The sequence below is a fragment of the Streptopelia decaocto genome (genome assembly GCF_964273445.1).
Source record: "Streptopelia decaocto genome assembly, chromosome: 15".
Classification (NCBI taxonomy): Eukaryota; Metazoa; Chordata; class Aves; order Columbiformes; family Columbidae; genus Streptopelia; species Streptopelia decaocto.
Window position 1 is genome coordinate 11,007,800 of NC_138670.1, and position 21,281 is coordinate 11,029,080.

Genomic DNA, 21,281 nt, shown 5'->3' on the forward strand with positions numbered 1-21,281 from the left:
TTTCTCTCACTCTCTCCCTTTCCTGCTCGGTGCAGGGACGGGAAGCAGGCGGGTGCACAGACATATACATAAAAACAAACACTTTACTAATACTTCTCAAAAAGTGGTGCAAAAATACAGAATAAAACCACGGCCAGGCTGCCTGCACCCCTGCCTGCTCCCCAAAAACCTTCCTGTAGGCTCAACACGCAAGTTTGGGGTGTGGGAGTGCTTGGGTGGGCACCAGTGCAGGGACAGCCCTTCAGCTCATCATGGCTCATCTGGTGTTTGAGGTCTAAATTGAAGCAGGAGGTTTTCCCTGGCTGCTGAGCCCTCCTCACCCATCCCCACCTTGGGTCTGGCTTCTCCCATCCACACAGCTCCATGGTTTTCCCCATGTAAGGTACGGTGGGTCCCTTACGGGGACCATGGAGGGGAAACTGAGGCAGGGAGCAGGGAATGAGCTGCCAGGTCGGCAGCACAGCCAGGGGAAGGGACTTCACCCAGAGCTTCAGGGCCAGATTCATCCCCCCAAATTCCAGGGCACAAACATACACATGGACTTTGGCTGCAAACGTGCAGTAAAAACAGGTCTCAATAGCTTTGCTGTTTGACATTTGGGTTTTACTTGCTGTAGCAAGCGGCACTAATTACTTCTTACTTACCAGGCATGGCGGTGTGACCAGATCAGGGGTTTATAGAGTGCTCAGGAGCATCTCCGGGACACTGGAATTGGCTCTGTAAGAAACAGGAGCAGGGTGAAGTAATGGGAGACTGAAGGTCGGAAATTATTGGGAAAAGATGGGAAGACTGGCAAAAAGGCTGAGCAGGATCATCATAATTTGAGTCACCATTCCTGGAGGGGCTTAAACAGTGTGGAGATGAGATTCTTAGGGACAAGGGTTAGTACCAAGGATGGGTTAATGGTTGGACTCGATGATCTTGAGGGTCTTTTCCAACCAAAATGATTCTATGATTCTATAATTCTATTATATGATTGCTATGTCATGGTATAAACCAGCGCTGCGAGAGAGGACTCAGCCTCTGTCCTCAGCTCAAGCAGAGCACAGAGAAGCTGGAAAAGGTACCAAAAGGCACCAAAAGGACATCCCCAAACCTGAAAGGTGAGGGATGATTAGACTCCTGTATGGTTTGCTCTGCGTATTTTCCACCTGTCGCTCCCTCCATCCATCCCCTGTCGATGCCGTGGGCCCCTTTGCTCGGTGCAGCCTTGTCAGGTTTTGGCTGAGAGAACACAGAGTTAATTAATTATCTCTACAAACAACCAAGAGAAGCAAAGTATTCCCTGGACCTGTTGCTGCAATGGGATTTCATGAGTGAAGACGTGGAAATGGGGGGAAATAAAAGAGCGCACTAACTTGGAAAATAGCAGGTCAGGCTTCACATCCCTTCTGGGCACCCCCTGGCAGGAAAATGTGGATCCAGGGGTACCCAGAGGGACAGTGACCTTGGCCTGGAGTCACACGGTGCTGCTGGTGGGACCTGCTCCCCCAGAAACCACCCTGAGTTCACCAACACCTGAGGCATCCCCGGCGGTGACACAACTCACAGATGGTGGCCAGGTCTGACGTCTGCCTAGTGCTGGGGACACCAGAGGTCTGTGGGACCAGCCAGGACCGGTGTCCATCGGTGGTGGCACTGGGAGAGCCGCGCATCCCCTCCAGTTACCCTGGTGCGACTCTGGGCCCCATGCGACACACGACACCCAGCGCAAAAGGATGAGCTTCTGGGTTCAGTTTGCTTGGAGATAAATGGCTTCCCCATGAAGAAAGGCTGAGGGAGCTGGGTCTCTTTAGTTTGGAGAAGAGGAGACTGAGGGGTGACCTTATTAATGTTTATAAATATATAAAAGGTGAGTGCCATGAGGATGGAGCCAGGCTCTTCAGGCAAACAATGATAGGACAAGGGGTAATGGGATCAAGCTGGAACACAAGAGGTTCCACCTAAATTTGAGAAAAAATTTCTTCTCAGTAAGGGTGACAGACACTGGCCCAGGCTGCCCAGGGAGGTTGTGGAGTCTCCTTCTCTGGAGACATTCAAAACCCACCTGGACATGTTCCTGTGCGACCTCACCCAGGCGTTCCTGCTCCAGCAGGGGGATTGGACTGGATGATCTTCTGAGGTCCCTTCCAATCCCAAACATACTGTGATACTGTGTGATACTGTGATCCGGCCTGGGTTCCCCATCTCAGATGTCACCTCCCAGCCGATGTCCCTCCTGGAGGACAGCTTTCTCCTGAGCTGCCTTCCTACAGTGACGTACCTGAATTCTTCACACACGTCACTAAATGTCTTGTATTTTCCCTTTAAAGCGTGTGAGGTGCTGCCTGGATGAGTGAGCGATGGGCACAGGCTGCAGCCCCCAGCAGCACCAGCAGCTCCTCTCCTCTAAAGCACCCTCAGGCCCCTCCAGCGTTGGGTGTCCTCTCTAAAACACTGCTCAGAGTCCTCGTTTTTCTCCTCCGAAACCTGCACATGCTGCACAGCTTTTGAACAGTGAAACGTGAGTGAATCCTGGTGTTCCATTGATCCTCGGTGCCTAAAATCACCTTCTCCAAGCCATTCCCCCCCAGTGTTCGTGTCCTGCTGGGTGGATAAGGGACATTTCTGGAAGGGGCAGCCTGGGAGATGGAGCCAGGGGACAGATCCCTTTCCTGGCCAGGGCTTTCCTGGTTCTGCCCCTCTCCTAGAGCCACCGAGGATTTCCGGGCTTTCCTTTTAACGCCTGAACAACCAGCTTGAAAAGCAGAGCCCACACCCTTCCCAGCTGGCTCCCAGGTGGGGGAGATGAGAGAAATCTATGGCTCACATCTGGGTCAGAAAGGGGTATCCTGCATGTCCCCAAGCCACTGAGTCCATCACACGTGGTCCCTATTGCAGCTGCCACGGTGAAACTCAGCGCTTGGTCCTCAGCAGCACGAGCGCATCGCTCATTCACATCCCACCAATCTTCACGGATGCTGATGCCAAGGGATCCCAAAAAAACCCACCCCAAACCACAGCCAAAGCCCCGGGCCAGACCAACCAAAGTGCTCAGCCCTGCATTTCTGTGGATTCAGGCTCAAATTAAGCTCACGGGAGGAAAAACAACCTGGAGACACAACCAAGAGAGACGCGTCACCCCAGGAGGGCTGATGCCACAAGCACGGGGCTGCTCCTGGGAACACGAGGCCAAAGGCAGAACTCGCCACGGCCGTGCAGAGATAGAGATTTTATATTTTTAAAGGTATGCGGCTCTCAAAAAGCAAAAAAAAAAGACAAAAAGAAAAAAAAAAGGCCCTGTGTTTGCAGCCAACACGTGTAATCTGTTGCAGCCCTTGTCAGACAAAACAGTTTTGCCGTAAGACAGCGATTCCCAGAGGGGAAAGGGGCGAAGTGAAAATACTTTATCAGCTGCGTACATATGTAAAGCGGTACCCTGGTTGAAAAGCAAAGCCTCTTTTCCTTTGAAAGCCGGGAAGGGAGAGACGGGAGGCGATTGCCTGAGAGCGGGGACAGAAATGACACAGGCACAAAGCCGAACGCAGCAAACCCCAGGCTTCCCTTCTAAAATACGCTTATCTCCCTATCGGACCAAAAAACCTACCTCGCTGCGGCAAATATGTGTTAAACAAACAAATGCAAAGAAACCTGAGATGTGACTCAGTTTGGAAAACTCGTAAAATATACCTGTGGTTTTTAATGTACAGTAATTATGATTTAATTCAGATATCAAGAGTATTTTGCCAGAGTCCCCGGGGCCAGCAGGGAAGTGTCCATCTCCCCAAGTTTCTGCGCCACAGGGCTGGGTGGTTTCTGAGCTGAGGGGACTTGCGTTCCTGCCCGAATTGAAGATCCTCTGGTAGGAGCTGTGGGCGGACAGGAGCTCTTCGTCCTGCTCCGAATTCAAGGTCTATTTAAAAAGCCGGGAATAACCGAGACCCGGACACGTGGAATAAATCACCCCTTGGGTTCCCAGGATGAGTGGACTTCACTGGCAACAAGTGTGCTGGCTGCCGAGTCCCCAGCAGAGGCTTCTCCTCCTTTTCCATCCATCACTGAGAGACCTGAGAAGATGGAAAAACAAATACATTAATGCCACGTAGCTGCTCCCTGTCACCACTGTGAGACAACGAGGGGGCTCAAGCACAGGGCTGGGTGGGACACGACGTGCCCAGCTCCATCCCGGGGATGATATTGGGATGTGTCCCATGAATATGGACACACACAGACAGGAGGGAGGTAAGAAATGGGATGGGGGGAGGAACCGGAGCAAAAAAAGGAGAGAAAGAGGAGAAGAAAGGGAAGGAGAAGAGGCGGCGGGGGAAGCGGGACGGAGCACGCGCGTGTGCCCAGCTGGGCGATGCATCACATTGAAATTGTCCCGCATTAAAAATTCACCAGCCAGTGAATTTTCAAGGGATTTGTAGTAATTAGATGACAAAATGCTGGCAAATCTCAGGCTTGCCAAAGATGTTACTCAGGGGTCAAAGACTCGACACTTTTGGCTGGGTAATTTGTAAGTGTCAATCACACTCAGCCATCAGAGAGAAGGGAGAGATCTTGCGGTTGAATCCTAACGAAGTCTGAGGCTCCTGCCTGCTGTCCCCCTGCCTGTCCCCCTGCCTGTCCCCCTGCCTGCTGTCACCCCCTCTCGCCTCCCACAGCCGCACTTGCTGCCGGGCACCTGGGGCTCCAGGCACAGCAGCTGAAACACAGAGCAGGGCTGTTTGGTTTTTTGATAATTAAACCAACAACAACAACTTCCCAGTTTTCATTTTTCAGCCCAAACTTCTGGTGGGCAAAGCCCCTGCTCTGGTTTGCAGCTGCCCAGAGGGGGATGAGCCCGTCCTGTTGATCCTGGAGCAGCCCAGCATCACTTCTGACACGGCTTCAAACCACGCCTGGAACACCCCATCCTCCCATTTCCCGGGATGTTTTTAGCCCAGGCTGACACACCGGGCTGGGTTTGGCTGAGAATGAAATTAAACCAGCTCCTGCCTGTCCCTGCCTCCCCGCCGGGTGTTCTGGAGCCTTTGGAGCCACCAGCATCACGAGCCTCAGGGAGAAAAGAAATTCCAAGATTTTCTACTTCACCGGCTTAGAAATCGGAGCACAAAATGCAAAATCCAAAAGCGCCACTAGAGATCTCGGCCCCGGCCTTACACTAAGTCTCCAGCGTGGGGCTCAGCAAGGCTCAGCTTTGCTGTGGCTCAGCAGGAGGAATGAGGCTGAGGTTAAGCCTGGGCTTTGCTGCTGGGTTTATCAGGGCAGGAGTGACCCCACAAAGGCTGATGGGACACTTGGTGTATGGCTGGGACAGAAATCCCTTGTGGTGCTTTGGGTGAAGCTTTATTTTGCATTTTGGGGTTTGATTGATAAGCCGATGGAGTAGAAAACCTCCAGGCTGGGCAGAGGGCAGCACCCAAGCGCTTCTCCAGCCCCGACGGCACCCGCTGCCGACACCAACTGCACTTCAACTCAGAAAAGATTTCAGGTCAGCAAACACAGGAGAGGCAGGAGCGTGATTTTCTCTCCATCTCTCGTGGCTGATAAAGCCGTCCTCATTCCACCTGCTAAACCCCACCTCTGGTTTAGGGCTGGTTTAAGCTGTAGGGAAGGGATGCAGGGACACAAGCTCTGCGGTGCTGCAGCTGCTGGGGCATCGCGAGCACCCGTCACACCCCAGGGAATGACCCTGCACACCCCAAAACCACTTCCCAACATGTTTAAACAAGCCAGGTCGCAGGAAAACACAAACAAACAAAAAGGTTTGTTTGCTCCATGCCATCCAGCGTGCTACATTTTGCCAGTGTCCTCAGTCCGGTGGCCCAGGGAGGAGAGGTGGGCCTGGGACGGCATGAGGAAAATCGCCTTTATGGTTTATTTTGAATCCATCACGGTTCCTCGCTGCAGGACAGCGGGGCTGGAACTTCGGGCTGCTCTCCAGCCACCGCACTGCCCTATATACGGGAGCTGAGGGGACTGTAAAAGCGGCCGTAGGTTTCTCCTCAATTTAAAAAGTCTTTTAACAGCCGCAAAGCCCCTCTTGGCACCCGGAGAAGCGTTCTTCAGAGCTTCTATCTGTGTATGTAAACAGCTCAAATCACAGACCCAGTTATCTTAACTTTATCTAACATCACATGGAGATGCTGCTAGAGGAACTTGTGGGGAAGCAGCAGGTGATCCGTGGGGGGGAGGACTCGGGTGCGGGGGGGCTGGGGCTCACGTAAGAGAAAATTAAGCAGCAGACAAAGCAAAATCTGCTTTTCAGTTGAGTGAAAATGAAGAAAAATATGTCTTTTTCCCTCACATCACCTCTCCTGACAGCACTCTTGCGTCCCTGTTCCCTGTGACAGGCAGCACCACGTGCAGTTGCTGTCCTGGCAGCTTTGCCAGGGACGTCACGTGTGGGGACATGGTGACACCCGCTCTGCAGGTCTGAGCCAGGGGAGGGGACACTGTCCCTTCTCTGGTGTCCTCCCCATCACTTCTCCCCGCTGGCATCGCTTCCCAGTGTCACCAACCCAGGTCCCACCGTGCACACACCCACTGCAGCCAACCTCCGTCAATGTTCTGCCTCTCCTCTCAGCTCCAGTTTGGGGTGAAAGCCTCCCTTATTAGCCAATTTGGATACCTATTTACTGCGAATTACTGAGCCTGATTATTATTCATGAACAGCTATGTCTGAAATCTCAAGCCCTGCGATTTCTCTCCCTCTCCAATGCATATATTTAGGGAAAAAAGGAGACAGCGTGTCTCGGTCACACGCAGCCGCGCTGCGGGGAAAGGAAAGCTGCATGTCGCCTCCTTGCTCTCCAGTTTGATTTCCCAGCGAGGAAGGTGGTGGTGGGAGCTGGATATTGGTGGTGACAAAAACTGGTCATAGTGGGACCCGGGGTAAGGTCCAGACACACTGTAATATGAAGGAGAAGCTCATGCTCCCCAAATCCCAGGCAAATCTCCAGCCACATCCCCAAACCGTCCCCACAGGGCGATGCCACTTTGCTGCTGTCCCCTTCCATGACAGGGACCAGCAGGGAGTCACCTCGGCTGGGGCTGAGCCCGGCTGATCCGTGGCAATCGGTTACCCAGCGGCAACTCGTCTGATCCCTTAGACACCGCTGGAATATTTTAATGCTGGCTGCAGGGATGGGAAAGGAGGTTTCTGCGCGAGCCGGGGAAACGGTGGGGCAGCAGCAGCGGCACCTCTTCGCTAATCCTCTGGCCGGGAACAAGCAAACGGGGTTTGCAATTGCAAAGGGCTGGCGGAGGAAGGAAAGGAGACAATGAGGAGCTGCAGAAAAGCCCTGGTGCTGGGTAGAAGAGGAGCTGGCAACACACCTGCATGGCTGGCAGGGATGCGGGAATGGGCACGGCACACAGCTGCTTCCACCTGCAGAGCTGCACACGGGGAAACTGAGGCAGCGAGGGAAGGTCTGTGTGGGAGAGCATCGCTCCGCCAGCAGCACGGCCACCCCCGTGCTGCTCCTTCCGTCTCAAAGGAGCAGAAACTGCAGCACTGAGGGTTTTTATTTCAAGCCCTAACCCTTCATGCATGTTCCCTGCCACATCTTGTGCAGGAACACAACTTGAAGCACACACAGACAATGCACTTCTTGCCTCCGTGGGCAGAGCAGCAACGCTGGCAGAGCTGCCGGGGAGAATCATAGAATAGAATCATTTGGCTTGGAAGAGACACTCAGGATCATTGAGTCCAACCATAACCTGAGACACTAGCCCTAAACCATGTCCCTAAGAACCTCGTCTAAATGCCTTTTAAACCCCTCCAGGGCTGCCCTAGGCAGCCTGTTCCAATGCCTGACAACCCTTTCCATGGAGAATTTTTTCCCACTATCCAATCTAAACCTCCCCTGGTGCAACTTGAGGCCGTTTCCTCTTGTCCTATCACTTGCTACTTGGGAGAAGAGACCAAGGGGACGGCACCAGCAGAAACAGGCAGCAGAAGAGGTCTGAGACCCCAGAGCAGCGCCGGGAGTGGGCAGTGGCAGGAATGGTGCAGGGGGATGTGAGCTCTTCCCACAGCCCTGCCAAAGGGCTTGGAAACGGCATCCACGGTGCTTGCTGCCAAGAGACGGGATTGCTGGGCCCTTCGGCGCTTACCATTCTGGGGAAGCATGTCCCTCTGGGGCACACCAGCCAGGAAGACTGCAACAGCAGGATGGGGCTAAAGGGACAAGAAGAGCTGGAATTTGTGATCTAAGGTAGGACTAGCACAACGGTGATTAAAAGAAACCACCCGTGGCTGGGCAGAGGGATGGGGACACATAAAGCAGCGGCAATTCATAGAATTGTAGAGCAGTTTGGGTTGGAAAACACCTTCTCAGCTCCCCCAGTGCCCCCCCTGCCATGACAGGGACATCTGCACCAGCTCAGGTTGCTCAGAGCCCCGTCCAGCCTGGCCTGGGATGTCTCCAGGGATGGTTCATCCAGCACCTCTCTGCCCAACCTGGGCCAGGCTCTCACCACCCTCAGGGACAACAGTTTCTTCCTCATGTCCAGCCTCAATTTCCCTCCTTTAGTTTAAAATTCAAGCCAGCAGCTGGGGTGAAAAAACAGCCGTCGGAGCAGAACGTGACGTGCCCGTCTGTGCCTGTGCCGAGTCCCTGCGAGAAAAACCCCGCAGATTGTGGTGAAGAGTTTTCCATGTGAGCGAAGGCAGAGGGCACGGGAGCACGGCCGGGCTGCGGGAGCAGCGGGAGCATCGCTCAGCGAGACATGGAGCCCTGGGAGCAGAGGGACTCGCAGCAAACCCGTGGCTGGCTGGACGTGCTCTCTTTAAACAGATAACAGCCCCCACAGGCCTCTGGCAACAGGCAGCAACAAAGTCGAGCTAGTTTTACATTAAAACCCGTTAACCCTCTAATTCGGTAAAAAAGCTGCATTTGAATAATATCCTAATCCAATTCCAGAGCCGGCCCCAGGGAGGGGACACGGAGGGTGCCTGGGGACAGCTGCAGCCATCACTGCTCCCGCTCGCCGGGGTCTCGCCCTGGACAAAGCCATCAAACCATGGCAAAAGAGGTGTGGGGCTTCAACTGGGGGTCTGCAGCCCCCCCCAGGGACCCTGCACCGTACCCCAGGGTTTGCAGGGACAGGACAGGGCAAAAAACTCCAGTTTCAGGTCTCTGATGGTGCGAACACGCCTGGCACAAGCCCCAGGGCTCATCTGCTGGAGCCCGAAATAACCCAGGCAGCCCCCCGTGGTGTTCTCGGTTCCTGAATTTTGACATAATTGAATAATTTGAATCGGTTTTGCTCCTGTATGACTGTAAATGTAGGACGGTTGGTATCTCCAGCTCCCGCTGCAGAGCGATGGGCGGTGGCAGCTGCTCGTCCCCGCTGCCACCAGCCCAGCCTGGGCACAAGCACCTATCCCAAGAACGGCACCCCGAGCAGGGGGGCTCAAAAGCACCCAGATCTGCACAGGGCAGCCCAGGGGACTGACCTGTGGTGACAACAACCCACGGTGACACCAACCTGCCGTGACACCAACCCACCGTGACACCGACCCACCGTGACACCAACCCGCCGTGACACCAACCCGCCGTGACACCAACCCACGGTGACACCAACCCACGGTGACACCAACCCACGGTGACACCAGCCCTGTGGTGTCAAGGGCCAGCAAAGCAACAGGACTGGGGCTACAGCTCATCACGGCCCAATTACCGCAATTAATGCGCCATCCTTGGTTATAGATACAGCCTTTCTGGATAACAGTTACCGCTAAAAGAAACTATTGTCTCCCCCAAACAAAATAAGTGCATTGCGATGTTGTTCAGCTGGGGAAGCACCATGAGAAAGGCCGGTGGGAGATGATTTCCCAGGTTTAACAATATGGACAGTGAAGAGTTTGCATTATTTTATCATTAGGATTGTTTCGGAATTGTTTCGGATTGGGGAAAAAAAAATAGGGCAGTGGGGAGTGATGAATCTCCTGCAGATCTACTTAGGCATTCATTTTAACTCAGGGTAATTAGCAGGTATATGCTCGTTTTCAGAAAATTCACCTTAAACCTGCTATAATTTTAGGGGTACAATATGTGGGATTCTCAATACGTAACAAAGAAGTCAAGGATTTGCTTGAGGAGGAGGAATTAACTCAAACTGTTCTCCAGAGCTGCGATCAGCACTTTCATAATTAATGTACGGGCATATATACATATCTGTATACACATACACAGCCCCCCCCGCACACATCAAACAGATTTCCTTGATACCAAATTGCCTGAAAAATTAACCAATGTCAAACTGCTCAACAAGATAAGTATCATTAAGGGAAAAAGAAAATCTTCATTATGTTTGAAGGTGCAGGGGGAAAAAAGAAACCCACCCTCATGAATGTTTTCCAGCCTGTTTCCAACCCGGGAAATAACATGTTTTAAAACATATCAAAGGGTTAAATTAATTTTCATTAAAATTTAAATTTGAGAAGGCTCCCTCTCTTCTTCCCTCCCTCCTCCCCCCTTTGAACGTTTGACTGGCAACCATTTCATATTTCAATCTCGGCAGAACAAATTGAATTAGATGTTGAAACCAAACTCTGCTCTGTTCTCTAAAGCCTACATGCTCTGCTTGTGCTAATCCTTTTCGTCGCCGCTGCAGACCTCAGAGACGCTCAGCAAGAAACCTGCCCCGCCACAAAAGACAATGAAGGGAGAGGGGGGGGAAAGAAAAAACCACCAAGAAAAGAAAAAAAACAGGAAAAAAAACCCTCCAGGAAAGTCCAACTCCAACCTGCAATGCTGCAAAGCTTCGCTTAAATTGTGTGCTGGGTGACACATGTGCCTGGAAAGGACCTGCCAGCTCCTCCGGCCTCGATGCGGGCCACGGTGAAATGATAGAATCACTGCATTGTTTGGGTTGGAAAAGCCCCTCAGGATCATGGAGTCCAACCATAACCCAACCCTGGCACTGCCCCATGTCCCTGAGAACGTCTCTGTCTGTTCAACCCTCCAGGGATGGTGACTCCAGCACTGCCCTGGGCAGCCTGTTCCAATGCCCCACAGCCCTTTGGGGAAGAAATTGTTCCCAAGATCCACTCTAAGTACCCAGCCTAAAGCCTCGTGTCCCCACAGGTCCCATCCCTCGTGCCAGTGCAGACGAGGAGCTGCAGACGGAGCAGGGATGGGAATGAGAACATCACTCATCAACGCCCCAGCCATTTTGGCTGACACACTGACACCCCTGTGACAGCTCTGACAGCCGTGCCTCAGTTTACCCACCTGTATACGGAGCACAAACCCTGCCCACTGCAGGCAGGAGCAGGCAGTTACTTAACCCAACTCAGATTATTCCTGCGGGCACAGCAGCACCTTCCCTTCCATCTGCAGGGCCCCGGGAAGGTGGATTTATTAGCGGGGTTATTGGTCAGATCTAGACCTGGACATGTTCACTATTCAGGCAGCCAGCGGTGTTGAGGGTCGAACAGAAGTCGGGTAATAAGCAAGGTGATGAGTATCCCGCGGCTCACTGGATTGGGTAGCGACGGGCAGGAATTGCCGAGAGGAAACAGCCTCTGCGGCCGCAACATTCATCATGCACACAAACACTGTCCAGCGGGCACGGGGTGGCTTCCCAGGGCTGAGAACAGCACTGGTAGCACCCCAAAAGACAGGGGGCCCCTAGGATGAGATTTAGGACCAAGTGTCATTTCTGCAGCTGTAAAAATGGGAGTTGGAAGGTGTCAGAATCATTCCCTCAGTGGTGTCAAGCAAATCCAGCCTTGCTGGAGAAAACACTGCAGGCACTTTCTCCCCAGCAAGACGGATTTGTCAGCCCAGCTGCCAAGTCACCTTGTGCTGGCGTAATGCACTTGTCCCTCTTGGCCCTGCGTGATTTTCCCAGCACAGGACAGGGTTTTGTCACCATGGAGGTGGGTGCCAAGTCCCTTTGTGGATGGAAAATGGGGGCAGAATGCAGTTCAAAGGGACCTTGGAGTCTCCCCAGTGCTTTTACTGCCCTTCTCCGGATGCTGTGGCTGGTGAACAGGTTTCCTACCAGCAATCCAGGGTTGCCACCGTGGCCACAAACACACACACAAAGGAGACCTTGAACCCACGCAGGGTTTGCTACAGGGGTCTCAAAAGCAGGTGAGGGCCTGGCTGACACACACGGTGTTCGACCACAGGGAGTTATTTAATCCTGGCTCCCTCCTGCCATCCCTCAAGATGCTGCTGCAAGAAGTGCACGAGGACTCAAGACGACATAAAATAGACCTTGGGGTGCCCATGGAGGGAGCGACACCGCGGAGACCGTGGGTGGTACCGGGAAAAAGCCTTTGCCAAACTATCTGTTTTGTGGTGGCAGCTGCAGGTTGGTCTCCAAACAGGCGCTTTTTTTTCCCTTTTTTTTGGCAGCCCATCTGTTCTCCTCCAACCACAGCAAGGGCCAATTCACGACTCGGCAGCGATTTCTGCTGCAACAGCAATTCTGCTGGCATCCCTTGCAGGAAAGCAAACACACTGGGGAGCGGACAGAAACGCAAGCAGTGCGAGCTCGTGGTTCTACACAGAGCCTAAACCGAGCCCAAATCTGAGCTATACCCCCTGAGACCTGGGCTACGAGCCTGCGGATGACAGGGAGGACAGACAGCAGGTGGGACCCCGGCTTATATCTGCAGAGCCTTTGCAAATCCACCGTCTCCTTCTGCTCTGCCGACCCCGCGGCAGCCCAAGGCATTTTGACCGCAGCCCCATGGCGCCGATACCCACCTCGCCAATGCCAGGCGGCTGCTAAATGGCCTCGTCTTTGTTGTTCTCCTCCTCTTCCAGATGCTCCAGGATTTCATTCAAAACCTCCGAGCGTTTTCTCTTCTTTGGGGAGTCTGACCCGGCCCGGGTGGTAGCGAAGGGCATGCAGAAGAAGAAAAGCAAAGATTACAAGCCAGGCCCATGCACAACTGCCTCCAGCTCATCTCCTACTGCCTCCAGACCCCTTACCCCCTTCCTAGGTAAAGCCCCCCCAGGTATCTTTTAGGTCTCCCCACTGGCAGGACACCCTGGCTGGAGGTGTCACCCCATATCCACCACCCCTGTATTGGTTCAGAGGCTTTGCTGCAAGCAAACGGTCCCAGAGTCCACATGGGCTCCTTGGTGACACTGACCCTTCCCACTGACCCCAATTCACCCCTAGAATCACAGAACAGTTTGGGTTAAAGGGCCCTTCCCGGCTCCCCCAGTGCCCCCCCTGCCATGGGCAGGGACATCTGCACCAGCTCAGGTTGCTCAGAGCCCCGTCCAGCCTGGCCTGGGATGTCTCCAGGGATGGTTCATCCACCACCTCTCTGGCCAACCTGGGCCAGGCTCTCACCACCCTCAGGGGCAACAATTTCTTCCTCATGTCCGGCCTGAATCTCCCCTCCTTTAGTTTAAAACCATCACCCCTTGTCCTATCACAACAGGGCATCTCTCCCCTTGGGTGGCAATGGCTGAGGGCACGAGGACAGCGGGGCAGGGATGTCCCTGTGTCACTCTTGTCCCGCACCAACAGCACCATCCTGTGACACCCCAGCATCGCCACGCTCCCCAAACCACCACGGGGCACAGCCCCCAGCGCACATCCCTCCCCACAGATGCTACAGCCCATAGCGGGGCGAGAAACGCCCCGGGGGCTCCCAGCACCCCAGCGAGCATCCCGACTGGTGCTGGGGCTTTGTCACAAAGCCATTTGGTCCCTGTGCTGAGCCCGATGTCAGCATCGTCTCCTCTCCGCCAGGCACGACGTGGCCTCTCGGCAGGAGCCGCGGCGCAGCCCCCGCTCCCCCCGTTCGCTCCCCAGCCAGCGGCTCTCGCTTGCGAGCAGCACATGGAGAACAGCTGTTTAAATCCTGCTTTCAGACATCAAAAGCCTCGCTGGGTTTCTCAAACAAACAAACATACCATAGGACTAAAGAAAAGGTGTAAAATAAATAAATGGAACAAGCTGTGCATTTTCTTTTAGTATTACAGCTGCTGCGGGAGATAAACAACAAGTAAATGTCACAAAACATCAATACAGGAGAAATTAACCTGACAAAAGCTCAACCCCCCCGCTCCGCCTCCCCCGCAACTCCCAACAATTTTGCATTTCTGGAGTTCCCATCTAATGATTTTATTTTTCAATTAATTCCTTGACAGAGCGCCAGAACTCACCTCCCTCCCCTCTGGGGGCTGTGGGGACGGGCAGGGGATGGGGGTGCTGGTGCCCCCCACCCTGCCAAGCTCAGGGGAGCTGAGGGGGGTCCCAAGGTACCACCCAGGGACCCTCCAGTGGCTCTTACCAGTTCAGTCACCCAAAGGGACAAGGGACAACCCACCCCGGAGGAAGGTGCCAGCTTGGCAATTCTGCCCTCCCGGCTTCCACTCCCCCCTAAGCCTCATTCTCAGGGCTTAGAACCCGCATCAAACATGGTCTCAGCTCCCAAATCCACAGCAGGTAAGAGTGTGTCCCCCACCTGCCACCCCTCTGCCATGACCACAATGTGTCCTTTGCAGAAAGGCTGCATGGAGGTGACGAAGGGGCTTGCAGGGTGGAAGGGATGCGGGATGCAGGATGTTGGATGCAGGATGTGGGGTGCAGGATGCGGGATGCTGGATGTGGGGCACTGGGAGCTTGGGGAGCACCCCTAAGCAGTAGGGTGCACCCTCCCGTGGTGTGGGCAGGGGGCTGGTGGGGCAAACAGCTCCAGATTCACCATCTCAACCACAGTGCTGCTGGGGAGCACCAGGAACATCCCCCCATCCACCTAACAAGAGAAAAAAACCCACAACCCCAGGAGGGTGGGGAAGCGAATTGGTTTGCCTTCCGTTCTGCTGCTCCAAGCTGGTTAAGGTTTGCCCGCTAACGATCCCATTTGCTTCCTTTAAACAATAGCCAAAGCCGGCGGGGGTGGGCCAAGAGGGGGATTACCACGGGATTAGAACGTGGCAGGGTTGCGGATGCCATGCTAATCCTGCCGGGTTTTACTTGCCGGCTACGGCATGTGTTTGCATTAGTTACAGCAAAAAAAATTAGAAGAAAAGAGAAAAAACGGAGCTCAAAAGGCAGGGAGGTGACGGGGAGTGTGGAGGGTCTGTCCTGCAGCCGAAAGGTAAAAAAGCAGCTGGGGGGTCAACGGAGGAACATGGGAAAGGTGATAGGGTTTTGCTGGAAATGCTCTCACAACCAAAATACAAGGCAGACATTCTATCCGCACACCTCTAAATTCACCCGCCCTGCAGCTCTGCATCCCCTCTTTCCATCCCACCCTTCTTATAAAAAAAAAACACAACAAAAAAACCCACAAGTCATTCCTTCCCCTTCCCGCGTCTCGCGCAAAATTCCCCATCTGTCAATTTAATTCTTTGATCGATGGGAAAGAGCAGGAAAAAACGGCCCAGCACAGCTGGTTTCCCAAGTTAGCCCTGGCAGGATACCGCCGGCCCCGCTGGCAACGGCCGAATGCAATGTTTGTGAAGCGCAGAGAACACAAGTCAATAGTAATTTAGCTGAATTGGGAGCAAGTACCTTCCCTGCACGGACTGCGAGCTCCCGGGAGAGGGGGAGCGCGCCCACGCTGAGGGGATCGCCGCCTCGCTTGCAAATCTGGCCCCGGCCAGGCTTGCTGGGATGGAGCCGCATCAGCAACCGCTGCCCCATGCTGGGTAAGCGAGGGGAGAAAAGGGGATGGAGCTGTCGCCAGATCTTTTGAGGGCGGCAGGGATGCGATGGGGATGCAGGAGATGCGTGGGTCTGCCCCAGGGCTCGGGATGCGACTGCAAATCGCTCCCTCCTGCGCAGGGATCCAGATCCATCCCTCCCCACAGGGCTGTAAATTCAGCTGCAGGGCATTGGGATCCCTTCGTCTCTCTTCTGGTGGAACCAGAGTATTCTCCCAGCTGGTTTTGGGCATCCACCAGTCCCTGTTTTCCAAAGGGGAGACACCCAAATGATGGCCGAGATTCTGTTGTGGCAGGGCTTGTTCAGCCCTTGCTGCCCTGATGCAGCATTTGCCATGACCTTGTTCCACACCACGGGCTGGATTAGAGCCCCCAGACCAACTGTTCACCAACCTTTCCATGGCTTCTCCTTACCACAGTACAGCAGATAATTCTCTTTATTCACAGCACCACCAAACCTTCCCCTAAGGCTGGCCAAGCTGTGGGCTGTCCCAGCATTGAGTCCCATAGATCAACACCACATGGTGGGCTGCAATTAAAATTCAAAGAAAATGGTGGGGTTTTTTTGGAGAGAAGGTACACTCAGGGATCAGCCAAAAGACTCGAAGCTCTTACAGACTGTTCTCGAGGCAGAAGAGCATGTGTGGGATGCAGTCCCAGCCATTGGGGCTGGGCTGTGGCTTCACTCCCAACAGCATTTCTGAAACCACTTCTGGGGTCCTCACTTTCTCCTGGAACATTACAAAGGCTCAGAACAAGCCATAAAGAATGACCTGAAAACTACGCGAAATGGGAAGGAAGCCTATTCCATTTTATTGCATCTATTAGACCTATTGAAAAGATGGCTCAGAAGTGGCTTGATTGCCGTGACAAACGCCTGCAACGGAGAAAAGATTTAGGAGACCAGACCTCTCCTTAACCTAACAAATAACAGCAGAGTGAGACCTGGGAGCTGGAAGCCAAATCTCTATAAATGATGTCTAGAAATAATTGTAGCAGAGAGCAGTCAGGGGTAGGATGTGTCTCTCGCAGCCCAGGTCCAGACTGTACAAAGTATTTCCTTGCTAGGACAAAACTGACGGCTGACACTGGAGTTGCTGGGTGAGGGGATTTGGCCGCTGCTACTCCAGACACCAGTCCGAAAGATCAAGGTGGTTCCTTCAAAGCTGGAGATGCAAAAATCTGCTGTGATGGCAGCGAGACAGAGTAGGAGGAGCTCATTGCTCAAGTCAAACTTGTCACCTGTCAAACCCGGCGAGTTCAGGTCACCCTGTTGTCCCACGGTGACAACAACCCCCCAGGTCCTATGGCAAATTTCTCTGCAGCCTCTGCTACACCCACCTGGTTTTCAGCCAAGCCCCCGGAGCCACTGCGGCTCCAAGGCTCCCTCCTGGGATATGAGAATGCTTTTCTCCTGCCCTCCCAGAGTCCCCACCTTGCTGAGGAAGACACTGGACAAGGGATCTGGAGAAAGCGCAGACAGAAATTGGGAAGCAACCTGAGCCTGGGGGAAGCAAGTGACAGAGCTGCAAGTCTGCAGCAGCTCTCGTAAAGCCAAGACTATTTTTTTCCCCTAGACTGAGCAGGGTAGAAAGGGAGAAAGAAGATCCTGAATATAAAATGGGATACACGAAGCATCCCACCCGTTGCCTTCTCCATCCAAATGGAGATTCACATTCCTGTGATCGAGCATGATGTGTCCCCATGCCAGTGCTGGGTTCTGGGTGGGCACGTCCATCCCCAGCAGTGCAGCTCTAGCCCAGGCTATCACACGTTACACCCCTCTGCTCCATTGGGTTTCCCTGGTGGCACCACATCAGAGATGAGCCTGTGGACCCCAGCACATCCCACTTTGCTCCACACCTCTCCGGTCCTACCCACCCTCAGCCCTTCCACCACCAAACCACAGCCTCCCCCAGCCTGCAATAACCAGCACTGCGCACACCATCCCAAACACAAGGCTGGGATCTGTTGGAGTCAGGCTCACTAAATAAGCGAGGTTTGCTGCTTTTCCATCGCCAGGCGTTGCGATGTGCAGCCCCAGAACTGCTGATGCCAACCCCCTAAGCGATGGGCATGTGTGCAATGGAGAGGGGAGGCTGGGAGAGGACGCGGGAGGAAGAGCATCGATCTCCAGCTTAGCCCTCCAGCCCAGGGGAGCCCTTCCTACATAAATATTTGCCAAGCAATGCATTTGTGCCTGTCAATGGCTGTCAATAGCGGCCTGCAGTGCTGTTATCTACAGAGCTGTCATTCTCAGGAACCTGATCCAAACAGCCCTTGCCGCATCTCAACCGATGGCCGAATTATTTGTCGTTTTTAATCTGTCTGCTGTGTGCACAGAGCCTGTCCCCAACTACAGGGAGAAGAGAAGGCTCTGGTGAGACCTTTCTGTGGTGTTTCCATATTTAAAAAGGAGGCAATAAGAAAGATGGGGACAGACTTTTTAGCAGGGCCTGTTGTGATAGGACAAAGGGTGATGGTTTAAACTAAAGGAGGGAGATTCAGGCCTGACATGAAGAAGAAATTGTTGTCCCTGAGGGTGGTGAGAGCCTGGCCCAGGTTGGCCAGAGAGGTGGTGGATGAACCACCCCTGGAGACATCCCAGGCCAGGCTGGACGGGGCTCTGAGCAACCTGAGCTGGTGAAGATGTCCCTGTCATGGCAGGGGGGGCACTGGGGGAGCTGGGAAGGGCCCTGCAACCCAAACCTTTCTGTGATTCTATGATACAGAGCACCCTGGGCTGTAGGTGGATAAAGCAAAAGCATTGCAGCTAACAGGGGAAATCGAGGAGCCTTGGCAGTGTCAGCACACGGAGAGTTAACCGCCTCCTGTGCAGACAGAGCTGCCAGACAAAGCCGTGGATGCCTCCTGCTTCCCCTGCACTTGCATCCTCAGGCTCCAGCATCCACCTGCCAGCCCCAGCAGCGGCGGGGAAAGGGCTGGCGTGGACCAGGAGCGTGGGACAGGTGTGATGGTGCCAGTCACGGCTGTACCAACCAGCCAGAAGGATGCTGCTACATTACCGTGGAAATGGTCGGCTGTTTTCCGTCTCAGGGCCTCCACCGTCTCCTCCGTGTCTGCCCACTCCAAGACCAGCCTGCGGCCATACAAATGCGTGCTGTGGCACAGGGCGTTGAATGCTTTCTGCAGAGTGAACAGAAAGAAAAAATAATGAGGGAGAAAAATAAAACAGGCTCACATGAGGAAAAGCAAAGACGTCCCTCCCTCTGCCCTGAATCTAAAAGGCCCCCAGAGAGCTTCCTCTTAGGAGCACTTTGCTCTGGCGGGGCAGGATTCATCTCCATCAGCAGCTTTGACTCGGTCATTTATCTTCTGCATCCTTGCAGCAGAGCAAATACCCAGCGCCGTTCCTGCAGGCGGCTGCTCACTGGGGAATAGGCTGGAATTCAGCAAACAACCAGTGCGAAGTTGGCTGTACCACCCTGGGACCACACCTGAGCTGGGAAAGCTGCCACCTGGGAAGGCTGTTGAGACTTGGGCAGCACGCAGTAAAGTCCAGCTCAAATGTGAGCAGACAGGTTGCTTTCTGTGAGGAGTTTGCAGAAGCCCAAGCTCGCCAAGGAAAGCTGTGCCTTCCTCTCGCCAGCCGCTGGGTGATGTTGGCCATGGTGGCACCAAACGTGCCAGTGTCCATGCTCAAGTGCCCTTGGTTTGCTGTGTTACAGAAATCCAGAGGTTTCCTCATCATTAGATCCTGCTTAATAACATCTGTACAGCTATAATCTCTCACAGATGGGGAATACAAGCATGCCGGCCTGCACGGTGGCTCAGAGGACTGGATATATCTGTAAGGCAACCGGCACAGGCGATCAGGAAACAGCGACTCGATCCAGAGAAGGTTGACTTTGTCCTCATTTCCCACAGACTTGCAAGAAAATTCAGGACCAAGCTCTAAACGCCAACACACAAACACGCCCACCAAATATTTTCATCCACAGGGGCCCATGAAATGCTTCACAGCAATGAGACACTTGGCCGGGCACAGGGGTAGAGATAAAGAGCCCCAAGTGCTCTTTTAAAAAGCCCGGCTAAGGCTGGGATTAAGTAGCGTTCTGAGCTCTCCATCTTGCATCCCTGGAACAAATACAGCAGCTACAAGACAACAGAAACACATCCTGCTGTCCCACAGGGACATGTCCTCCCTGGAGGCCCCCAAAGCAGCACCCAAGTTGTCCTGGAGAAGCCCACACCCCTCTGCCATGCCATTTGCCAAGTGGCAATTTTGATCCATCATGGCTGTCCCCGAATGTCACATCTTTGGCTTTGGCTGCCCACAACCGCTTCCCAGCAGCCAGGACCCGCCTGAGCCACTGGCTTACAAAACTTAAAAAAAACCCAAAAGACGCAAACATTTCCAGTGAACAGCACCCAGTAACCTGTGTTTTCCCCTCCTTCCAACTGCCAACCCATATAACTGTCATTCATTCTAAAAAAAAGAGCAAGGAGGCGCACCAGCTCTACGTCCTCCATAGCATCACTGTGATTCCCCACCAGCTCCCAAGGGCTGACCCCTCCTTTTTGGGGGCCACATTCCCCTCCGAAGGGCTGCAAGCCTGGCTGGTGCTTTTGCAGCTACAGCTGTTTTGATTTGCCGCTGCTGTTATTTTAAAGGCCTGTTTTCCCTTGGAATGGTATCCAATTAGCAGAGCAATGTGTTGGCTTAAATAAACACTCGGGGGGAGGTGGCAGGAGGGAGTTGCGATGGCTGTTTACGTTGGCACAAAGAGCCATTTCCAAAGCCTGGCAAACAACCACAGCTCGAATCACCAGGGTTTCATTTGTTCATTTATACTTTTAGTTTCTCACTTCCCTCAGCATGAGGAAGAGGAAGGTTGGAAGATGGGATCCAGCCCCAGCAACTTCGCTGTGCCCCGTGGCATGGCAGACCTTGCCAAATATGTCTGTGATCATGGTGCAAAATGTGGCACTTGGTGGGTTCTCATCCTCAAAGAAGCCATGTCATCCTCATTTCAGGATTGCTTCCACGTGCTGCCAGGCACACGCAGCCACTCAGCCCAGTCCGGGCCGAGGCATCCTCTGGATTTGCTGGGAGCACTGGGAAGGTCGTGGAGCAAGAGGGAAAGCAGATGCTGCCATCAAGTTGCACTGCATGGAAGAAACCCACTGGGAGGGACATATCTGCCAGCAGCCTGGGGACATCAGCCCTTCCCAGCCCAACGTGCCCCCCAAATGAGCTCTTCTGCACCCAGGATGAAGCGACACTTGGGATGCTGGTGGGGAGATCACTGGGACCCGTCCTGGTGACAAGCACCTGAATGTCACTTCCTTTGGAAACCAGCTGAAAAATAAAACTTAGCTCTTCATTGCCCTGAGAGGAATTAAGACGTTTTCAGGGGAAAAAAAAGAGAAGCCACCAACGATGTAAAAGACAATGGGATGAAGGGGATAAATGCCAGCCCCACACATCCACATTGCTGGAAATCTTCTAAGAACAAACTGATGGATGCCCCATCCCTGGAGACATCCCAGGCCAGGCTGGACGGGGCTCTGAGCAACCTGAGCTGGTGCAGATGTCCCTGCTCATGGCAGGGGGGGCACTGGGGGAGCTTTGAAAGTCCCTTCAACCCAAACTATTCTATGTTTCTATGTTTCTAC

General features: G+C 53.6%; 1 protein-coding gene across 1 annotated transcript in view; it reads right to left on the minus strand.

Moving 5' to 3' along the window:
• Nucleotides 1-3,642: 3,642 nt before the first annotated feature.
• The window catches only part of RBM19 (RNA binding motif protein 19), a 63,397-nt gene continuing 45,758 nt past the window's right edge, over nt 3,643-21,281 (minus strand). Inside the window, exons 23-25 of the mRNA XM_082066244.1 lie at nt 18,668-18,788; nt 12,717-12,829; nt 3,643-4,046 (exon numbers count right to left, since the gene is read on the minus strand). Coding sequence (XP_081922370.1) covers nt 12,738-12,829; nt 18,668-18,788 — 213 coding nt within the window. The 3' untranslated portion in view covers nt 3,643-4,046; nt 12,717-12,737. The remainder of the gene's footprint in view (nt 4,047-12,716; nt 12,830-18,667; nt 18,789-21,281) is intronic.